General features: G+C 47.9%; 1 protein-coding gene across 20 annotated transcripts in view; it reads left to right on the top strand.

Moving 5' to 3' along the window:
• Positions 1-448: 448 nt before the first annotated feature.
• MACF1 (microtubule actin crosslinking factor 1) overlaps positions 449-21,536 on the top strand; it is a 325,507-nt gene continuing 304,419 nt past the window's right edge. For 19 of the 20 annotated variants that reach the window (XM_045859449.1, XM_045859456.1, XM_045859454.1 and 16 more), the window contains exon 1: positions 449-704. In XM_045859449.1, the coding sequence (XP_045715405.1) occupies positions 485-704 (220 nt within the window). In that variant the 5' untranslated portion in view covers positions 449-484. Of the gene's footprint in view, positions 705-14,944; positions 15,277-21,536 lie in introns of those variants that run through there. The other variant, XM_045859457.1, reaches the window with a different exon arrangement.

The following is a 21,536-nucleotide window of genomic DNA, read 5'->3' on the forward strand; positions in this document are numbered from 1 at the left end:
AAGTTAGGGGCTATCATCCCCATTTTATAGCTGAGGCTCAAAGAGGTTAAATGGCTTCCCCAGGGTCACACAGCTAGTAAATGGTGAGGTTGAATTTAATCCACATCTTCCTGTCTTGGGACCTGTAAGCTTAATTTTCCAAATGTACCATGTAACAATCATAGTGGTTACTCCTAATAGGAGCTACCTTTCACACTGTGTTTTAAGATTTATAGGAATCTTCACACATATTACCTCATTTGATTTCCCCTAAACTCTGTGAATTAGTATGGCATGTATTACCATCATTGCCATTTTCCAGATGAAGAAACTGAGGTTTAGAAAGACGAAATCAGTGGCAGAACCAAAACTAGAACCTCTCTGCCTCCCAAGCCCCAGTGTTCCTTATGTGACCCCTTCAGTCTATAAAAATGCACTCCTCTCTCCTCCAGCTCACTTCTCCCGGGGCCCCCAGGCCCTCCTGCTGCAGCCCCTTACCTGGGCAATGTCTTCCTCGGATGAAGAAACGCTCAGTGAGCGGTCATGCCGAAGCGAACGGTCTTGTCGGAGCGAGCGGTCTTACAGGAGCGAGCGGTCAGGGAGCCTGTCTCCCTGTCCCCCAGGGGACACCTTACCCTGGAACCTACCACTGCATGAGCAGAAAAAGCGGAAAAGCCAGGATTCCGTGTTGGACCCTGCGGAGCGTGCTGTGGTCAGAGTCGCTGGTAAGAGACGCCCGGAGGGAGCTGGGTGCTGTGAGCGCCTGGGGAGAATGGGCCGGTGTGCCCTGGCTGGGCGGGCAGTGGAGGGATCCGACCCAGGGCTCTCTGGCAAGCCAGCTGGACTCCAATTTGTTACCATTATGATTGAAAAGATGACCAAGTAACATTAAAGAAAAATTTGAAAGAGGAAAATTTGCCACACCAGTCCTTCTGTGCAAACCTTTTTCATTTTTGCAACTTCTTCCCAGCCTTTGTCCCCATGTAGTTTATATGGTCCATCCACTGGCCTTCATGGCTTACAGACTTTTCTAGATCTGACTTTCCCCCTTACTTTTCTATCAATAAGATTTTCCATATTACAGCTTAGGCTTCATAGTTACCATTTTTAAAGGCTGTGTAATATTTCATGATTTAAAAAATCCTACTCATTTTTCACTGTTTTGCCATAATAGACAGTGCTGCAGTGAACATCTTTTTAAAAAGATTTTATTTATTTATGTTTAGAGAAAGGAGAAAGGGAGAAAGAGAGGGAGAGAACATTGGTATGCAAGAGATAACGTTGATTGGTTGCTTCTCTCATGCCCCCAACTGGGACCAGGCATGTGCCCTGACTGGGAATCGAACTGGAGACCTTTCGGTTCGCAGCTGGCACTCAATCCACTGAGCCACACCAGCCAGGGCTGCAGTGAACATCTTTATGATTAATAACGCTTGACTTCTGTTGAGTTATTTCCTTGGACTAAAGTCCTTGGAGAGAGCAATTTCATTCCCACTGCTTTCTAAAAGTGTATACACACTTACCCTTTTCACAGTGCAAGGTCTGGGGTGGCCTCCTCCTGTGGTGGGCATCTCTTTTCCCAAGCAGCAGAGCAGGGTGGTACAGTGGTTATGAGCACAGGTTTGGGAGTCACAGAAGCAAGTGCTAGATGGCAGCCCTGCCCCTGACCAGCTGAGTGACTGGGCAAGGCTCTTACCCTGGCTGAGCCTCACTTTTCCCATCTTAATGCTTCCTGTGCAGGGCTGCCTTGAGGATTAGAAGAGATAATGTATGTAAAGCTCTTAGCATGTTTTTTGGCTCAGTGAAGAACTTCATGAAGTGCTGTCTCTGCTGCTTCCAGAGCTGCTTCTGTGGGTTGCGCCCAGCATCTCAGCAGGCATTGGTGCCAGTGTGCAGACGGAAGGACAGACAAAGCAGTGCCTGCAGCTGATTCAGCGACATGACTCACTTTCAATCCATCACTAAGACCTGTCCTGCTTTTGTGTCTCTCACATAATGCCCCTGTCTCCCTCTGCTTTACCATCCCTTGCCTGGACATGCCACCCATCATCTAATGATTCTTCCAGGCTTGCCCTCCTTCCTCCACATGACTAACACAGTGTATTATTTTAAAATGCAAACCCGATCCTGTTACTCAGCTGCTTATAAACCTTCTTTGGCTTACGATTGCCTGTGAAACAAAGGCGATAGTGTAAAGACCCATTAACATCAGGCCTTGTTTGCCTCTCCAGCTTCACCTTGTTCCCCCAAGCACCCTGCCACATTGAACTGGGCCTTGACCCCCTACATGTGCATCTTGCCGGTTAGACTTCTGTGTTCTCACTTCCCTGCTAGGTGCTGGGAACGCCCCTCCTCCTTTAAGTGTCACCTCCTCTGTTCCTAATGCCCCAGTGGTATCCAGAGCTCCCTCCTCCGCTCTCGTATTCACACTTTTTTCTCCTCTGTGTTCCCTCAAACAGTACAGCAGTTATCCCACGGGGTGCCTGCCACTCCTTCCGGACTGTGTCCTGTTTTACCCCAGCTGCTTGCACAGGGCCTTGCGCATGTTGGAGATCAACCAGTACTGAATGACTGAATGAATGCAAGGAGTGTTTAGGGGAGAGTATGTGACAGATTGTGATCCAGGAGTAGGCAGTGGGCTGTAATGGCAAGTTAGACATTCCGTGGGCTCCAGTAGTCAGGGAGGGATTTTAGAGGGGGTGAGCTGCAAGGCGGGAGACCTGGAAGACAGGCTGGAGAGTTTGATGGGCAGTAGGGGGCCCTCGGAGGAAAGACTCTTCATTCCTTCTCAAGGCCTTTGAGCCTGTGGCATCAGCCAGTGAATAGCGTTTTCAGAGCTGTTGATAGGGTGCAGGAAGGCCTTTACTAGTCCCGAGCCTTAAAGGGCCATGACCATGACTGAGGGGCGTCTGGACTCACAAACCCCTCATTCTCCAGAAGGTGTCAGAGTGGAAGCCTCCTTCTCCCTTTCTTGTACCCTCTAGCCCACTCCACCACCAACATGCATACTTACAGATTCCTTTGTGATGATCTCCTCTTCCTGTCTTTTTGCCTGCTGTTTAACATTCTGAGTGTAAAACAGAAGTGGAGTGGACTCAAGGGGGTTTAATGCCCAGGCAAAGCCCCTAAGGATGCTGCCAGGTCAACTGAGCAAAGGGGCGGGAGGCGCCGTGCTGTGTTCTGACATCCGTGCTGATCTTCTTTACATCCTGACGTTTCCAGGGACTGTCTTGAGGAGGGGGCTGGGCCGGAGAGGCTGAAAATGGGAAGCTGCCATGGTTAAAAATAGCTTGTGCGATGCATCTGGGCGTGTTTCCTTAGCAGGAGAGAAGAGAGGCAGCAGAGGAGGTGGGACTGCTACTTCAGGGCCTGGCTGCAATCTTCCTATGATCTTAGAACATTGTAGGGGTTCTCGTAATTAAACAAGCAGCCTTACTCCTCAGGGAATCTCGCCTTTGAAGAGCAGGAGAGGCACGTCTGGGAGACCCTAGGCGCTCTGAGGCTCTTTGAAGCTAGAACTTTCATTCCGAGAGGGAAGGATGTCAGTCTTACACTAGGAGTCGGCTCTGGCCTGTGCAGCTTTCTCCTCTTCATGGTTCTGGGTGAGGAAGACAAGTGGGGGTGTCTGAATCAGTCTCACCAAACAGAGACCTCCCCATCCCTGACCCCACTGGTGTCCTGAACTGACCTCAGGGCTTCTCATGTGATTGAGATGCCTGATGGGGAACCCCTGCTGATCACACATGTCAGAGTGGAAAGGCATGTCAGGACTGAGAAAGCTGCTGATCTCAGTGTACATAAACACGTAGGTTTGAGGGACTCCATGCATGCTGTAAGTTGATTCTTCCCACCCTCATCTTTTCCCTCCATTCTCTTTCTCTTTCTCTTCTTCTTTTTTTAAAAGATTTTATTTATTTATTTTTATAGAGGGAAGGGAGGGAGAAAGAGAGAGAGAGAGAGAGAGAGAGAGAGAGAGAGAGAGAGAGAGAGAGAGAGAGAGAGAGAAACATCAATGTGCGGTTACTGGGGGCTGTGGCCTGCAACCCAGGCATGTACCCTGACTCGGAATTGAACCTGTGACACTTTGGTTCACAGCCCACGCTCAATCCACTGAGCTACACCAGCCAGGGCTCTTCTTCCTCTTTTTAAAAAAGATTTTACTTACTTATTTTTAGACAGAGGGGAGGGGAGGGAGAAAGAGGGGGAGAAAGAAAGGGAGAGAAACATCAGTATGTGGTTGCCTCTTGTGTGCCCTGCACTGGGGAACCTGGCCTGCAACTGAGGCATGTATCCTGACTGGGAATCGAACCAGCAACCCTTTGGTCACAGGCTGGCACTCAATCCACTGAGCCACACCAGCCAGGGCCTCTCTTTCTTCTTTGCCAGCCCTATTTTCAACTCCCTCATCCCAGCCACAGTGAAACAGAACAATAGTCATTAATGTGAGTGCCTTGTTTCAGTCAATCAGTGTTATGGTTTACATAGCAATTTCATAATAACTCTGTATTAGTTAGGACATGTGTTAGGATCTGAGGCCTAGAGGGTTTAAGGAACTGCCGGTAGTCACATAGACTGGTAGACCCAGATCTCTGAACTCCAGGTGTAGTGCTATTTTCATTTCCTTAGGCAATACCTGGCAACTAGGCCAGCCTGAATTATATGCAGGTGACAATATAACTAGTTGACTTTGGCCCTGGCTGAATAGCTCAGTCGATTAGGACATTGTCCCGATAAACCAAGGTTGCAGGTTCAGTCCTCTCACACAGAAATCAACCAATGAATGCATTAAAAAGTGGAACAACAAATTGATCTCTCTACCTTTCTCTCTCCCTAAAAATAAATAAAATTAATTAATTAATTAATTAATTGACTTGGCTTCCAGTCGTACTTGAGAGACCTTCTGTTCACTTCTGGATGAAGTCTCAAGATCCTGACTTACAGAAAAAGTCAGAGACAAGGGCCTAGGGGACTTTGGCTCTTCCCTGTCTGGCTATCTGTCAGTAGCAAACAACTCGTTCGTGGGGAGTAACAAGGAACTGGGGAACTGGGGAGCTGGGGAAGTTACTCTGGCAAGGAACTCAGTCTCACAGGGTAGAAAAGGGGAGAAAGAAGTCTATATCCCTTGGGACCTGTGAGGAGTGGGGGAAGAACAAGGTGCAGGACAGTGTCACACGGTTGTATACCACATAATTCTCGGGGGAGCCATTCGTACTTGTCATTATAGATTTGTATATTTATTATGACATGTTGCTTGCAGAGAGCAGTACAGTTTGGGGATCATGTCTGGGCTAGGGGCTAGGCTGGGTGCAGGAGGGATTCACCACCCACCTGTCAATCAGGTATTCGTTCAACCAGCATCACATATTCAGGGGCCTCCCTGTTCTTGGCACTGATATTCAAAGATGGCTGAAAGATGTGGTTCCTTCTTCATGGAACTCAGTCTAGTTGAGGGGACAGAGGGAAAAAATAATTGCATTCCTGTGTGTATTGTGAAAGAAGGGGACACAGTGACTGAGGGCTAAGGAGTGGCCTCCTAGTTAACCAGTAGAAAGCATCTGTAGGATTTATTCTTGGGCGCTTCTCAGCAGGTGCTGGAGAGATCATGATCCCCCAGCGTCAACTCCAATGTGGCCTCCCCAGGAAGCCTTCCCTGAGCTCTCCAGTCAGATGGCAATTGTATCTCTACCCAACCCTTGTTTCATTTGTTCTTATATGAAAGTTCATTGTTTCCAGGTACGCTTCCCCCATCAGATCTGGACCTCACTGTATTCAGGAGTTCCCACCTTACCCTCCCTGGTATTGCCCCAGGATCTCACTCTGTGAGCACAGGCTCTAGAGTCTGGAGGCTCAGTGAGGGCTATGAAATGCAGCTTGGGAGCTGGTATTTGCTCCTGCTTCCAGAGCCTGAGGTCAGCAGCTACAGTCACTCAACAGCCTGCCTGGGGGCAGATAACCCTGAGCACGTATGCCTGGTGGGAAGACAGAGCCTGCTCCTCCGTGCCCATGCAGGTCTCCTCCAGGCTGGAAGCTCTGAGAAGTAGCCTCACTGCTCATTCATTCATTCATTTGATTTTCTTAAAAATTGGATTTACCTGGCTGGCGTAGCTCAGTGGATTGAGCTTGGGCTGCGAACCAAAGTGTCACAGGTTCAATTCCCACACAGGGCACATGCCTGGGTTGCAGGCCACAGCCCCCAGCAACCGCACATTGATGTTTCTCTCTCTCTCTTTCTCCCTCCCTTCCCTCTCTAAAAATAAATAAATAAAATCTTTACAAAAATTGGATTTAGTTCCAGCTATGTGCCAGGTACTATGGAGACAACTGGATTTTGAGTCAGAAAACTTGGGCAAATGACTTCACTTTTTAAAGCCTCAGTTTCCTTATTTGTGAAAGGGAGATGATGACATCTACTTTGAATGGTCATTGAATGAGAATCAGAATGTACTCAGCAAGCACAGGTTAACATGCCTCTTACTGCACTTGGCAGGGTCATTCCTTGTAACTTCCCTGGGCACCCAGAAAAGGTGATGGAGACTCCAGGAAGGAAGCAGTTTCCCAGGCAAGCAAGGAAGGGGCTCCAGCCTCTCAGTTCCATCCCTTTCATTTCACTCTAGGGCTTTGTCAGAGGGAAGTGGCTTTTTTCTGGCCAAGCCATGGCGGGAAGAAGGGAATACAACGGTGGGAAATGGGGGTCTAAAAACTATTACATTGGGAACCCTTACTGCTGAGCAGACAACCTTCCTTACCCTGAAGCTATTTGCACTTAAGGCGGATCTCTCCTTCCCAGCTTCTCTGCTTCCTGGCAGTATCCTCAGAGTCCCTGGCCCCATCCTGGAGCTTGGTTTCACTAGCAGAGAGATGAGCAGGAGAAAGTTTCCTGAAAGTGGGGCAGAATGAATTGTAGCTACACACCACCAGCCCAGCTCCCGCTCAGCTCCAGCTCTTTGAAAGTAAATCTGGGTCACAGTAGCTGGAGGGATGGAAAATGACCACGTGGGCAGACTTCTTTCTGTGCAGGCAGCAAAAAAGACAGCCAAGCTGTCTTTTCTCTGAGCCTGAGTCCCTGTGGGACCCCAGCTGGTGAGGGAAGGTGGTTGCACATTGCAAAGTGCCATCTTTATGTTGTCTGTAGGTGTCCCGTCATGTTTTTCTAGTGACTTCCCAGGTGATGCCGAGAAAGGTTTGAAATGGCAGTCTGACTCATATCATTCTGTTTTGGAGCAGCCAAGGACTGAGGTTAGGAATGCGGAGGAAGGACTGGTTAATTCTGGAACTGTGGAAGGCTGTCATTTCTGTCCCATGGGATTTGAGATTAGATGCCACCAGAGGAGCTGACAATGCAACAGGATCTAGGGCTGCAGTTTTCTTTCATTTCAGCAGTCTTTTCCCTGGGGAAAGGTCTGTGAGCATATCTGAGTGTGAGTATTAATAACCCATCATCATACAAAGTGCTGGCCAGTTGCTGCATCTAGGATCTGCTGTGATTTGGCCCTGGGTCTGCCGGTTGCCACCTGTCAGGTGGAACCGGCCAGCTTCCTGGCTATCTTGGCTCTCATAAAAGGGGCAGAGCTGGTGCTCTTAGTTGGAATCTACCTCCCATCCCCCACCACTCCAGATTTAGGATGCTGATGCAGGGAAGATCTGGGAGCCCCTGTAATTTGAAGAGTGATTATGGGATTATGGACCAAAGTTTCTGTCCTCAACTGGGCCTCACCCCTACCCCAGAAGGAACCAGGCTTTTGACTTGTGGTCATGGGGAGGATTCTTTCCGGAGCGTTAGGTGGGGTGTCCCTCTGGCCATGACCTTCCTTCCTCCTTTATTCATTTCCTCGTTTGCTTATTCTTCCATTCATTCACTAAAGGGAATGGCTTAGGGAGTCATTGGGAGTCCCAGTTCCATCATTTGCCAGTTGAGTGACCCTGGGAAGTTACTAATCTTGCTGAGCTGTGCTTTCTCATAAAGTGGGGGACCAAGAGTGGATTAAATTAGATAGTGGAAGTGAGGTGCTTGGCTCACTTTCTACTATGCAGTCAGTCTTTGGTTCATGTTAGCTATTATCATTAATGTCATCCATTTACTCATACATTTGTTTACTAATTGATGAATACGGTGATTCATCCCTTTGCTCATTTATTGATTGTGTACTTGCTCATTTAACTAATATTTCTAGGACTGTTTTGTGCTAGGCTCAGCATGGGCTCTGAAACCCAGCTCTTGCCTGTGAAGGCAGCTAGAGTGCTGTTTGAGCTGAGTACACTGCCAGTGCAAAGAGAGTTATGAGGAAGCTCTATGGGGAAGAGCTTTCCCCTACTCTTACCTCCACTCCTAGCTTAGAGCAATGATAGCACTTGATTGGAACTTGGAAAACAAATAGGAATTTACCAGGACAACCTGAAGGGAGAGGGCATGTCCCTGTTGGCTTATTCGTATCCTTGCTCTCCTTTCTTTGGCCTCAGTAGAAAGGAAGGAAAGGAAAGGAAGAGAGAACAGCTGGTGGGAGTTAGGAATTAAAGGATCCAGATGGTGGCTTTAGGAGTTGAACTCTGAACTCAGTCCAGGAGCTCCTGAGAGCTGATGCCAGCTGGGATCACCTCATGAATAATAGCTGGAAAAGCTACTGTGTATGGAGTCCCAGACGTGTGCTAGGCATTTTAGATATATCATTTAATCCTCACAGTCCCTGGGAGGTAGTTGCTATTCTCCCTGTTTTACAGAAAAGTTAAGGAACTTGCCTGAGGTCATACAGCCAGTGAAGAGTGAAGCGGGAGTCAGCATTGCTGACTGTGTTGCAGGGCGCCCCCTGGAACACGACTTGTGCAAATGCCCTTTGCAGTTATTGCTGTGACTCATGTTGACCTAATTCCAAATCCTCTGCATTCTTCAGAACATTTCAAACAGATACTAAAGGGGTGAGAATAGCATCACGAACCCTCTTTACCTGGATCCAAGAATTACTAATTCATGGCCAGTTTTATTTGATTCACACACCCCACTTCTACCTCCCCAGTTACATAAGGAGAAGTTCTAGTAGTCACACACTTTCACCTCCTAAACTTTTAAACTAGTGTACCACTTTTCCCAGGTAGTAAAAAATCTATTGATTTATCTGCTTGGTGGTCATATCTGAAAACTGGAATCAGTCACACTTGACCCATTTCCCAGAGGCATCATGAGGAATTCCACTCCCAAACACTAGGGCCCCAGGAGTAGTGTGCCCTTTCAGTGTTCTGGTCCCTCAGCCTGACATTCTCATGCCCCACCCCCAGAACACAGGGTCAGAGCTAAGCTAGACCCTGGATTTGAATTGGCACCCGGCCAGAGTGATTGAGGAAAGTACCCTGGAAGTGGATTTCAGGGATTCAGTCTCAAGAGAGTGAAGTTGAGATGCAATAGGATTGAGGTCTTTAAAATCATAGATGGAAGAATTCTGTTCTTATGAGAGGGACCTGTGCCCCAGGCCTGCACTGAACTGTCCACACAACTCTGATCTCAGTTGAGAGCTGCAGCTACCACTCTCTAAAGCCTGTCTGGGATTTGTGCTCAGTTTCCAGGCTGTCTGTCACCACCCCTGTGGGGGTTTCTATCCTGAGCTAGCATTGGATAGGGAGGTGTTATTTTAAGTGGAGGGGAGCTTCCCAGGTAAGGAACCACATCTCCTAATTTGGGGAACCTCCCAGTTCTCCAAGGAGTGCAGATTGCCTGCAGCCCTGTTTGGTAGGAACCTCAGAGCCTCCACACAGGATGAGACCCTTGCCTGCTCCAGAGCAGAAAGGGAGATTGGATGGGGTCGAGTGAGTGGGATTCACTTTAGCCTGATTCTTTCCAAAGAGAAAATAGAATAGTTACATTCACAGAGAGGCTGGGAGAAGGCAGAGGGGTCCATACCTTTTCTAACTATTATTGGTATGTTCCAAATGCCAGGCTTTTTGTTGAGCATCTTACATAGTTTATTTGACTTAATCCTCAGAATAACTTTAGGACATAGATATGCTACAGTAGAGGAAACAAAAACCCAGAGAGTTCTTGCTCAAGGTCTCCCAGCCAGTAAGGGGCCAAGCTGGGAATGGCACTAGTTCTGCCTAGGGCAACCCACTGCCTACCCCATTACAAGGAACGGTAGTCCAATAATAGCTAACATCTGCTAAGGACTTCAGGGTTCATGGAGTGCCTTAACACCCATTATTTCCACTGTGCCTTGGAAGCCCCCGGCTGGTGAGGCATTCCACGTCCCTTTGAGACAGCTGTCTATCAGGAGCCTCTGCTCATTTGCCCTAGTAAAGATCAGAGGTTCTTTGGCATTGGCTCTGACCAGCCTGGGGAGAAAGCCTTGGGAGTGGCTAAGGTGGAGAGACTTGGGCAGTTGCTATGGTAACCCAGATGGCTGAGTAACCATGTTGAGGGTTGCTATGGTGACAGGGTGCTGGGCTGCTGGGTGGCAGTGATCATTTCTTCCTGGGTATCTGGCACCATCCGGACCTCTTAAATTAGTGATGTTGCACTTTCTGAACAGAAGAGGGCAGCATGATAGTGGTCAAAGGCTTCCTACCCTAGAGCAGACTTGGGAACTTGAGGCAAAGCTTAATGTTTCCAGAAGCTAGGCTGAAAGGTAGCTTTTGTTGGGATGGCCAAAGCTGGTGTCTGCAAGGCTGGTGGGGCTGGGCCTGGAGACAGAAAACTAAAGGATTTTCTTCCAAGAGCTGGCCAAAGGATAGGGCTTGGGGCAGCCCCTGCAGTATCGGGCTCCAGCTACTATTGGGAAATGCAGAAGGCACAGGAGATAGACTATGCAAGGAGGAACAAAGAGAAAACACAGACACATACACAGCCTACTAGCATAAAATTTATTTGTAAAGTATCAATTAACACATGTAAAATAATGCAGCATGCGCCAAGCTGAAGTGCTGGGAGTAAATCTTCTAGAGGTTGGAGGGGGAGCACTGAGAGAAGGAGAAAAAAATTTTGCACTTCTCTCTTTTGTCTTTGTACATGAAGTGCCCTCAGTTCTGGTGGCTATTAAATTGTATTCTCAATTGTCTTTTTTTAAAAAAAATTAGTTTAGAGAGAGAAAGAGAAATATCAGCTTGTTCCATTTCCTTATACATTTATTTGTTGACTCTTGCATGTGCCCTGACCTGGGATCAAACCCACAACCTTGCTGCATCATCAGGACAGTGCTTTAACCAACTGAGCTACCTGGCTAGGGCTGGTCTCAGTTGTCTTGAATCATAGATCTGGTACACATTTCCCAGCCCCACATGTCTTCAGTGAGGCATTCATACCTTCAGCAAATATTTATTGCACATCTGCTATGTGCAAAGCATTGTGTTAAGCTCTATGATAACGAAAGATGAAGTGGATGTTTCTCCTTCAAAGAACTGGAGAACCTGGAGTTTAAGGAGGCAACGATGTAGACACTCACAGTATATGTTGCTCTAGGAAAGGGGGAAGAAAAATGTGGTTGGAGTTTTAAGAAAAACTTCTATTTGGGTTGATTAAAAATAACTTCAAATCATGTAGGGTAAGCTTTGACGATGGGTAGGATTTCAGTAGGTGGAGTTGAGGAGTGGAGGACATTCCAGGCAAAGGCACAAGAGTTTGATTGTAGGAGAGGTTGCCCATAAGGGTATCTTGAGAGAAAAGCTTATAAAGGAAGGTAGCTGTCAAAAGTATGAAGGGCATGGAATGCCAGGCATAGATAAAGGATGCTATCAGAGATAAGCATATTCTTCTTAAATACCCTAGCCCTCTAGCTAGTTAGAAGCCATAGGCAGCTGAGTGTTTTAGGATCATCTGGTTCACTCATTCATGCATTTAATAAAAATTTGAAACATATTTAATGAGTGTCCTATATGTGCCAGGTCATTTACTAGATGCTAAGAATCCTGTGGTGAACAAGATAGACATTCCTAGCCCTCAGGGAGCTAATGTGATTTAGTAAGGATGAGAGACACTGAATGATAGCTTCAAGGGTGATGGACATCACCAAAGAGGGGTGTAGAGGGGGCAGGAGGACCTACTAATCTGGGGTGGGGGAGGAGGCTGTCAACGCAAGCTTCCCTGTGGGAATTTCAGCAGAGGGGTGAGTTGGAGTGAGCCAGGCCAAAAGAGGAGAGCAATGAAGGGCTACAGCCTAGAAGAAAAGTAGGTGGGAAGGCCCTGGGGTGGGAAAGCACAGTTGAGTTTGAGGAGCTGAGAGAAATTGACAGTGGTTGGGCCTTAGGGAGGGGGGCACTTGAAGAGGCTTATGTTGGGGAGGAAAAATAGGGCTTTATTTACTTGTATTGCCTCTTTCCTCCACTAGATGCCCTTCTGAGTACATACTGCCTTCTGCACCCCACCCCCCCTTGCAGCCTCCTCATAAATGCAACAGCAGCCTCACCATCAGGAGCAGAGGAAAATCATAGGCCAAAAGAAGAAAGCCACAGAGCTGTCCCAATTGGGTGGTCAAGCTATAAATTTAGACTGTTGCTTGGAAAAAACCAAAAACCTCCCTTTCACAGGCTTCCTTCTTCCCATTCCACCAGAAGCTGCTTTGTTCCTTTATCCTTGTAAAATTTTCTCTGTATAAAACAGGAACATCCGCCAAACATGTGGACTTCCCCCTTTCCATTCATTAGAAGAATTCATTACTTCAAAATCTCATGGGAGTATTTAAATGCAAATCTTTTCAAGAAAGCTACTTAAGTCTGAGAAGTCCCCTAGCCACAATCCAAACCAGAACTTTCTTCTTTGATTACCCTGTTTCTGAACAGGAATCTCAACCCCTTGCCTTCTCCCCACCAAACCCCTCAGGTCTTCAGCAAAGCCTGATTTCGAAAACAGACTTGCTTTCCCTTCTTTGGTGTTGTCTTTCCTCACCTTTGGGGAGCGTCAATAACAATTCTTGAAGGATCTGCTCACAGAGTGGCACATGTAGCAGCCCCAGGAGGTATGGGGGGACTTTTCTGTTTACTGTGATGAAAATGAGGTGTAGATGTCTGTTTGGGGATGAGGGCAGAGGTGCATGTATGTGTACTTGTGTTTGGGCCTTCTTAGCCTACTGATATAAAATAATATGGGAAATGCAGATGACTCAGCACTGATACAGTCAAGATTCCCTAGAGTTAGCATTTCTCTGTTTTCTGCTGTTTACGAAAAATGTGCTTATGCCATCAATCACCAATTCCTTCATCCTGCATTTTCTATTAAAAGTCTTTTATTTATTTAAAAAAATAAACCTCAAGCTTATTCACCTCCTTTTCTTAACTGAGCTCATTAGCAGCCGACACCAAACTGTGAACTAGCTTTTTTTTTTTTTTTTTAGCACAAAGGATTAAGCTGGAAGGAAATGAGCATTTGTCCAAGACCCTCCCAGTCTGCCCTCCTGTAGGCCCTTTCCTGTATAATCTCTATGGCTAGAACTCGGGCAGGTCAGCAAAACTTGATGGGAAAAGATATGATTAATGACTTGCTCACCCAACTTCTGATCATGGAGTGACGTGGAAACAACCGGTGTGTGCCTATTAGTGAAAAGCATCATTTCTTCTTCCTGTCACTAATGTGCTGAGCATTGACCAAATCCTTGGCACTAGTCGTAGCACACAAAGATGCAGGCCTTGCCCCCAAGGGTAAGAAGCTGCTCTTTAAAAATCTTGAGAATGGGAACTACAATGGAAGCCCAAGTCCCAATTTTGGCTGCTCAATGTTGCATGAATTCTTTTTTTTTCCTTGCTAATGTGCTGTTATTGTAAGATCAGCCAGCCTAACTTTTTACCCACAACCACCCCTCCACCCTCTGAAAAATCAAGTTAACAGAGACTTGATGAAGCCGGGGAGGATGACGGCTGGCTTGCGGTAGCTGGGGGCAGAGATCGCCGGCATTTACCCGAGTTCCTCGTTCACAGTTCGGGGTCGCAGCGCCGCCCCGCAGAATGCCCGGGACCACTGGGTTTGAGGGATGCACTGCTGCGTGGAGCATCAGAGGATGCTGGGAACTGCCTTCTCAACAGGCGCCCGAATAGACCCCGACCCGCGTCTACCAGTCCCCTTTCTTCACTGGCCTTTCCCCTGACAGAGAGGATCATGGGCTTTCTCTTTTCTCCCCTGACCAGTTGAGGCCCCAGAATCCTTTTCTTTGTTCCTCAACAGCCCTGGTTCAGTCTCAGGTTCCCACATTTCTCCCTTTCATCTAAGTCTGTTCGAATGTCTGTCACAGGGTAATAATCCTGCCGGTCGCTCTTCTTTGTCACCCCTTGGTGCAGTCAGAATCCCGTTTTCATTCGTCCCTCGGTGGTCGTTTCTCAGCCTCTGGCCGCCCATCCTCGGCCTGGCTTACTTCACGGGGCTCGGCCTGCCCTCTCAGGGCGAGTTCGGTTTCTTCCGTTTCTGGAAACCTCTTTGTTCCTGGGACTCTTTGTGGTCTCAGTGTCGCCTTCGGCCTCACCCGGCAGCCCGTCCGGCTCCGGCCCTCGCCCTCGCTCTGCGCGTGGCCAGCCCTGGGGCCCGAGGCCCCTAGGTCGTCTGCGCTGTCCCTTCCCTCCAGTTTCTGCAGGTCCTTCTCCAGCAGCGACACAGGCCCAGCTCGGCTGCTCTCCAGCCAGGGGGCTCCCTCCTTTGTCCCGGCTCGGGGTGGGGGTCAGCGCCGAATGGGGCCGCCCGCCCCCTCTGTGGAGAAGGCCCCGGGGTCTCCCCGCCGCGGCGGCCAGCCCAGCCTCTCGCCCTGACGCGCGTGGGGCCTCCTACCCGGCGGGACGCCGCCGCACACCCCCACCCCCTCAGCTCGGCCCGCGTCCCGGCCGCGCGCAGGTCCGCGGCCACCGGGGGGGGACCGGCGTGGGCAGCCCCGGGCGGTAGCCCCGGGGCCGAGGGCGCGCCGGCGGCGGAGGCGGCGGGGCGAGGGGCGGGGAGCGGGCCGGGCCCGGCGCTCCTGACGGGAGGAGCCGCCGCCGCTGCCGCCGCCGCGCCGGGGCGGGCTGAGGGAGGAGCGGAGCCGAGGGGTGGGGAGGCGGAAACGCGAGCCGGGACCCGCGGGGTGCGAGCGGGCTGAGGAGCGGAGCGCGACCGACTGCCGGGCCGGGCGAAGCGGGCGCAGAGCGGAGAGCGAGGGCGCCACCGCCGTCCCCCGGCCGCACAAAGGGCCGAGGCTGGGGCCGTCGCCGCGTCGGCGCGCGGGCCTGGAACCGGCGTCGGCCGGGGCCCCGGGAGAGCGCGGCGCCGGGCGGCCATGGCTGGCTACGTGCCGGGTCAGCAGCCGGCCAACCGCAGCCAGGAGAAGGAGTTCGTGCAGGCGTACGAGGATGTGCTGGAGCGCTACAAAGGTGCGGCGGGGACCGGGGCCGGGTCGGGATGGGCCCGGGGACCGGCCGGGAGCCCGAGCCCGCGGGCCGGCGCGATCTGGCCTTCCGAGTCCGCTGCAGGTGGGGCGGCCGGGCGGGGTCGCGCCCACCCTGGCGCAGGGGCCGGTCTCCGAGCTGCTGTTTCTCGGGGCCAGTTTATTTACCGAATTGGGGGTACGCCTCTGGAACCCACTCCTCCGAACGACGGCGCTTTCCACGGCACGGGTCACATTTTTTTTGCCGGTTATCTGGTCCAGCTGGAAGGAGGCGAGACCCGGAGCCGGCTTTGGAGCCCTCCCGCTGTGGGGAGTTGCGGGGCCGGAGGACAGTGGGGCGGGGGGCGGGAGCCACGGGTTCTGCGCCCCGTGCGGGTCTCCCTCGGACATCTGCCGGCCCGCCGAGGGTCCCTCGCCCCTTTGTCTCCCTCAGACTCCCATCAGTCGCGTGGCAGCCGAGGTTGTGAACCCCGTTGGCTTCTTTGGGGGCCGGTGTCCGTGAGTGTGCAGTTCTGGTGGCAGGCCTCCTCCCACCCTCCACCCCCGGGGGCTTTGAGCCCGACCGGTGCCGGGGTCTATTGCTTCCTTTTCCGAAAAATAAAGATTTATCTTGGAGCTCGGATTTCAGCCCCTGGAGGCTCTTGTGCTAAGCAGCACTGCAAGTTAATGGCTCATCTCAACCTGGGGTGTAGACAGAGAAAGTTTTGACAGGCCAGAGGGTCTGGGGACGGCATTGCTCTGACCGATGAAGCTGCCCCTTAAGTGGAAGCCAGGGATGCGTGGCCTTGGGAGGCCCCAGCTGTAATCATTAACACCCAGTTCTGGGATTTTGCTTTGTGTAGCAGTTGTGCTTCCAACAGATATGGAGATTTTCCCAGAAACTCCATAGGCAGCACTTTCTCTTCTTTGATTCAGCTGGGGCCCTTGTGACTGGGTCCTTAATTTCTTTTCATCTGAAGGGAAGGAAACTTCAGCCCTTTTGACTGAGTCCAGCTTACTTGTTTACGGCATCTACCCAGTGAAGGGAAACTAATGAAGAAGCTGTAAAATGCTCCCCCCCCGCCCTTGTGTCATTAGAGCTCTGCTTGGGAAAATGCAGAGAGACAGAGAGAGAGGGAGAGATATGAAATGAAGTGAAATGCTAAAATGGACCAGCTCAAGAGTTCTGCTTGTTCCCTTCTGCATCAGCTCCTGTAAGCCGTCCAGGTTTTCCTGCCTGCAGCAAGTTTTCTGTCAACCCCCTGTGGTCTCTCTTTTAAGAAATGTGGTTCATTTCAGAGCACAAAGAGGTTAGATTGTGCTGCTGAACTTCATTAAAAAAAAAAAAAGGCTGCTAAGTGAATGGTTCCATTAAGTTTCCTTTGCAGGCTTTTGAGCAACACAGTGTGGTCTTCAGAGGGAGGATTCTCTGGGCCTGTCTCGAGCTGCGACAGCTCTAAAAATCAGCAGAATTAAAACAAAAACAGGTGAAGAAATCTCAGTACCTCACTGGATCGAATTGCCATTGGCCTCCAGCTGAAAGGAAGTTGGATTCCTAGCAAATGAAACTAGGGAAGAAGAGAGGAAGTAGGGCTTGTTCCAGGAGAGGCCTCTTGTGTTCAGTCTTTTTAGCGGTCTCATTCAGTTTGGCTTTCCTCTGAAGGACTTTGATCAGGTGTATAGGAATTTGATCCTTCCGAGGCACGGATCTCTTTCTTGGGAGGAATGAGTCAAAAATGGTTGGCCAAAGTAAATTAACTTGAGCTGGATGAGGTGGTTGTGCATTCTGCTCTATGACAGGTGCAGAAAGCTTTCTCTCCAGTCCCTACTGCACCATTCTCACTGGGAAGTCAGGATGGATTAGCATCCCTGGCCTTTGTTACTTTGCTGTATGGAATTCCTGCATTTTCCAGACTTAGAAACTCCCTTACCACCTTAAAAGGAGAACTGTTTGCTTAAGCTGGAATCAATAGAATCACCGGGGGAGGTAGTTTGTGGGGATAAAGCCAGAAACTTATTTTGGAGAGACTTAGGAAAATATTGATGATGCTGGGGTTCTAGACTTTCATTGGTTGACTACCAGATTACTTGGATCTCTCTCTATGATGCTATTAATTTGTAGTACCTCATTCTACAAATGAAACAGGATTTTTGTATTCAGAAGGAGAGCTGAAGTTTTCAGCTGCATGAATTGCCCCCCAAACGGGTAAAGGTGAGAAGGGAAGTGATGCTTTTTTTAGTATAACGGTGTAGAGCAGTATATTATAGCTGTATTAGGAATGGTTGTCAAGCATGAATTTTTCCAGAAGTGTGCCTGGCAACCATTTCCCTGTGTGTTGGTAGTGAGCATGGTTTTGGCAGGATTAGATGATTCAGCATGGATATAAACACTCTTTCATTTCCTAAATATCTTTTAGAGCCTGACTGGCCAGCAAACAGGAAGGGGTATTAGGTAATAACTCTGGATCCTAACAGTTAAGAGTGGGCAGTAACCAACAGAGCCAGAGTATGTTCTTTATTCTTCCAATCCTCCAAAAATTATTAAATACCTACTAGAGATAACAGAGTGTTAGGCTCTGGAGATGACAGAATTATGAATGAGGTCTCTTTCCTGCCCTTGGTTATTCAAATCTAGCAGGGGAAAGATATATACAAATAAGTAGTTATGGTACTGTGTTAAATGGTAGAACAGAGGTATGTATAAAGTACTTCGGAAGTAAAGGAGAGATAACTGTCTCCCCTTGGGGTTCACTGAGAGACTTGGCAAAGGAGGTGACTATGAGTGTGCCTTTAGGGATGAATGGGATTGGGTCAGATGGAGGAGGCTGGGAAGGGGAGGAGGCAGAGAGAATAAATAGCATGTGCAAAGGCTTGAAGGTGTGAAAGTAAATGGAGGTGTTTGAGGAATGTGAGTAGTTGGGTGTGACGTAAGAGCTAGAGTTTTGATGGGAGCAGATGATACTGTAAAGGACCCAGAGTCCAGCTTAGAAAGGTTCCTTTATGGCTTTATTCCATAGGCAGTGGGGGAGTCAATCATTGAAAGTTTTTAAAAAGCAACAGTTGGGGTGCATATGAGAGGCAACCAATCAATATTTCACATCTCACATTGATATTTCTTTTTAAAAAATATTTGTTTATTTTTTAGAGAGAGGGGAAGGGAAGGAGAGAGAGGTAGAGAAACATCAGTGTGTGGTTGCCGCTCACCCACCCGCTACTGGGGACCTGGCCCGCAACCCAGGCATGTGCCCTGATTGGGAATTGAACTGGTAACTCTTTAGTTTGCAGGTCCCTGCTCAATCCACTGAGGCACATCAGCCAGGGTTCACATTGATATTTCCCTCTCCCTCACTTTCTCCCTCCCTTGCCTTCTCTCTAAAACTAAATACATGTATAAATAAATCTTTTGAAAAAGTAACAATTAGTATGCCAATTTTATTAATTCATGTTAGAGGACATACCCGTCCAGTGATTGGAATGCTTGCATCGCTGTCTGGGGCACCCTTTCCCTTGTACCCAAGTGCTTATGAAGCTAGTAATCTGATGGTTGGTTGGTAAACATGTAAAAAAAGCAAACACAGGTGCATTGTTTTGAGGACTGTTTCATTCAGATGATGATATGGACCAGTCACAAAGTTTCCCTTTCTGTAGGTTGAGATCCTTATGAACGCCAGTGGAAACTAAGAAGGAACAGTCAGAGAAACAAGACCTGACTTTTCCTAAGATAGAGACAACCTCTACTGAAGAAGCAGGCCACATATGGGCATAGATTTAGGTTTTAAAGAGGAGATTAAAAAAAAACAAAACCATTCTGGGTTTATGGTGGTTGGTTAAGCAGAAGGTGTAATACGTAAATTGGTTCAGGTGGAATTAGACTTTGTTTTCACAAAGCCCTAAAGACTGAAGAGTCTTTCCATGCCAGGCTGGATTAGGAATAAAAGAGAACATTCACATTTCAACACTGGTAACATGGACTATCTGGTACCTAAAAACTTAACAGTTTTCACCAGGTGTCATGGGTTATATGAGGGTAATTAGGACTGCTTTTTGTTCATCATACCCCTGAAAAGAAATTACAAAACTTACTGCATAGTGAATTAGGAGTGAAGAGTCGGCATGTTATTAACATACGAAAACAGCAAGGCAGCAGAAAGAGAATAGCCTTTGAATTTCTTTGGTCTTATGCTCCAGTTCCTAGTTCTGCCACTTAATTTGTGCTGTGTGACCTTGGAAATTTGCTTAACTTCTGATCTTTGGGTTTCTCGTCTATTAAAATGGGGATGGATAATACTAACTCCTTGGCATTCATGAGAGTATGAGTGAGCTGCTGGCATGTATTAGGCCATTGTGTTTAGAAAAACCTTCATTTATATAATACTGTGTATTTTATAAAGCAGTTTTCTATTCACTGTCTTATTTGATCTTTATAATAGCCAATAAGGAAGGTATTCACATGAGTCAATTTAGACAGAGAGACTTAAATTATTTGCAAGTCATTTGCAAGAGCCAGGATCCAGACTTCTAGATGAAGATTTTACATTGTATCAGAGAAGCAAGTTTTAAATTCAGAGCAGTGACTTAAGTGAGAAAATTGTGAAAATACTTGGTTAGTATCATATTAGTTTTTAGTCTCTCAACTGTAAGTTACACACCTTATGTGGCCTGCATTTCCAAATCTGTGAACTGTGGAGAATATGTTTTCCTCTATTGGAGAGGTTTCACGGTATATAAATCACTTTGAAATTCTTATACAAAAGCAATGTAGTGCAAAGTGATAAAATTTTGTTAACACACTGGTTGGAAAATATAGGCTGAGGATTTGGTATTGTTTACCTAAGTGATACTCTGATGCAATGTCTTGATTAAATGTAGACTTAGTTTTTGAGTTCCTTTCTAGAACACAACTCTTGAATTGGAGTGGATGGCTTCTAGACAGAACAATTTCTAGACAGAACAATAGAGTAATTGCTACTTCTGGACACGGACAATGTTAATTCCGAAAGTGAATCAGGTCCGTCTGCTGGGAAGTCACAAGCTTTGGCCCCGGTAATGCTGTTGAAATCATAAAATGTGTGTGTGTGCTAACAGTGCTAATGAGAGCTACTGCTTTTTCTTGGGCTTGCTTGGCAGTTGACATAATACAAGTCAAAGAATGAATCAGCTGAAGGCTTATTGTCCTGGTATTTAGTGCCAATTTCAGTTTTTAGAGCTCATGGTAGAAAGAATACTTAAGAGTATATATTTGGGAACAGAAACATCCCAAGATCAAAAATTACAAGTAAACAATTATGGGTTGCAAAATGAGTTTATTGTGTTTTCTCAATGGTCTTGAAAACACCCAGGCTTTCCTCCTTTTACTAAATAAGGTTGGCCCTTTCAGCTTCTGGTAATTATATGTTGAGCCACGTGTAAGTAGCTTGTGTGGTGTGCTAAAGCTCCTGCTTTTGCTCTTCATGGTTTTGACTGGAATTTAAGCCTGTGTTGTCTTGCTTCTACCAGCAGCGTTTAGTAATTTCCTGGCCTGGAGGAGCCCTTTCAGGCCTATTGACTTGGCTTAAAATATCTAAGAATGTTTAGTCCACCTCTTTTTGTTACTTCTAATAAAATACTATTTTTCCTTCCAGAGCTTCCCAGTTCCTGGAATAAATTATAATGAGTCTCTGATTCTGTGTCTCCAGCTTTTAGGTCATTCCATAATTTGACTTGCTTTGCATACCTAACTATGTCAATTTGTTAGTGCCTAGCCACAGCTCTCTGCTGCCTTTGGGCAGGTCTGAGTGTAATCCTTTCCCTCCAGGTCCTCATACCTGGCTCTTTGCTTTTTTATTCTCTCTTCTTGGAACCCACCCTCCCTCCCTCCCTCCCTTCCTTCCACCCTCCCTCCCTTCCTTCCACCCATCCACCCTCCCTCCCTCCCTCCCTCCCTCCCTTCCTTCCTTCCTTCTTTCCTTTTTTCTTTCTCTCTCTCTCTTCAAATCTTCTCTCTCTCTCTCTCCTCCTCTCTCATATTAAAGCTAAGCATAAGACTTGCATCCTCTATGTAGCTTTCTTCCATTGCTCTATCAGACATTGATTTCTCCCTTCTCTGATCTCTTATGTCTACTTCTCAATTAGTCTCTTAATTATATATTGCTCCATATTATTCTTGCCTCATGTTTTTAAGAATTGTTACCCTAATGAGCTTTTATGTGCTTATCATGTGGGGACTTCTTTTTTTTATTCAATTTATTGGAGTGCTGCTGGTCAACCAAATTATACAGGTTTCAGGTG

This window comes from Phyllostomus hastatus, unplaced genomic scaffold (assembly GCF_019186645.2).
Source record: "Phyllostomus hastatus isolate PE091 unplaced genomic scaffold, TTU_PhHast_1.1 phas_scaffold_182, whole genome shotgun sequence".
NCBI classification, from domain to species: domain Eukaryota; kingdom Metazoa; phylum Chordata; class Mammalia; order Chiroptera; family Phyllostomidae; genus Phyllostomus; species Phyllostomus hastatus.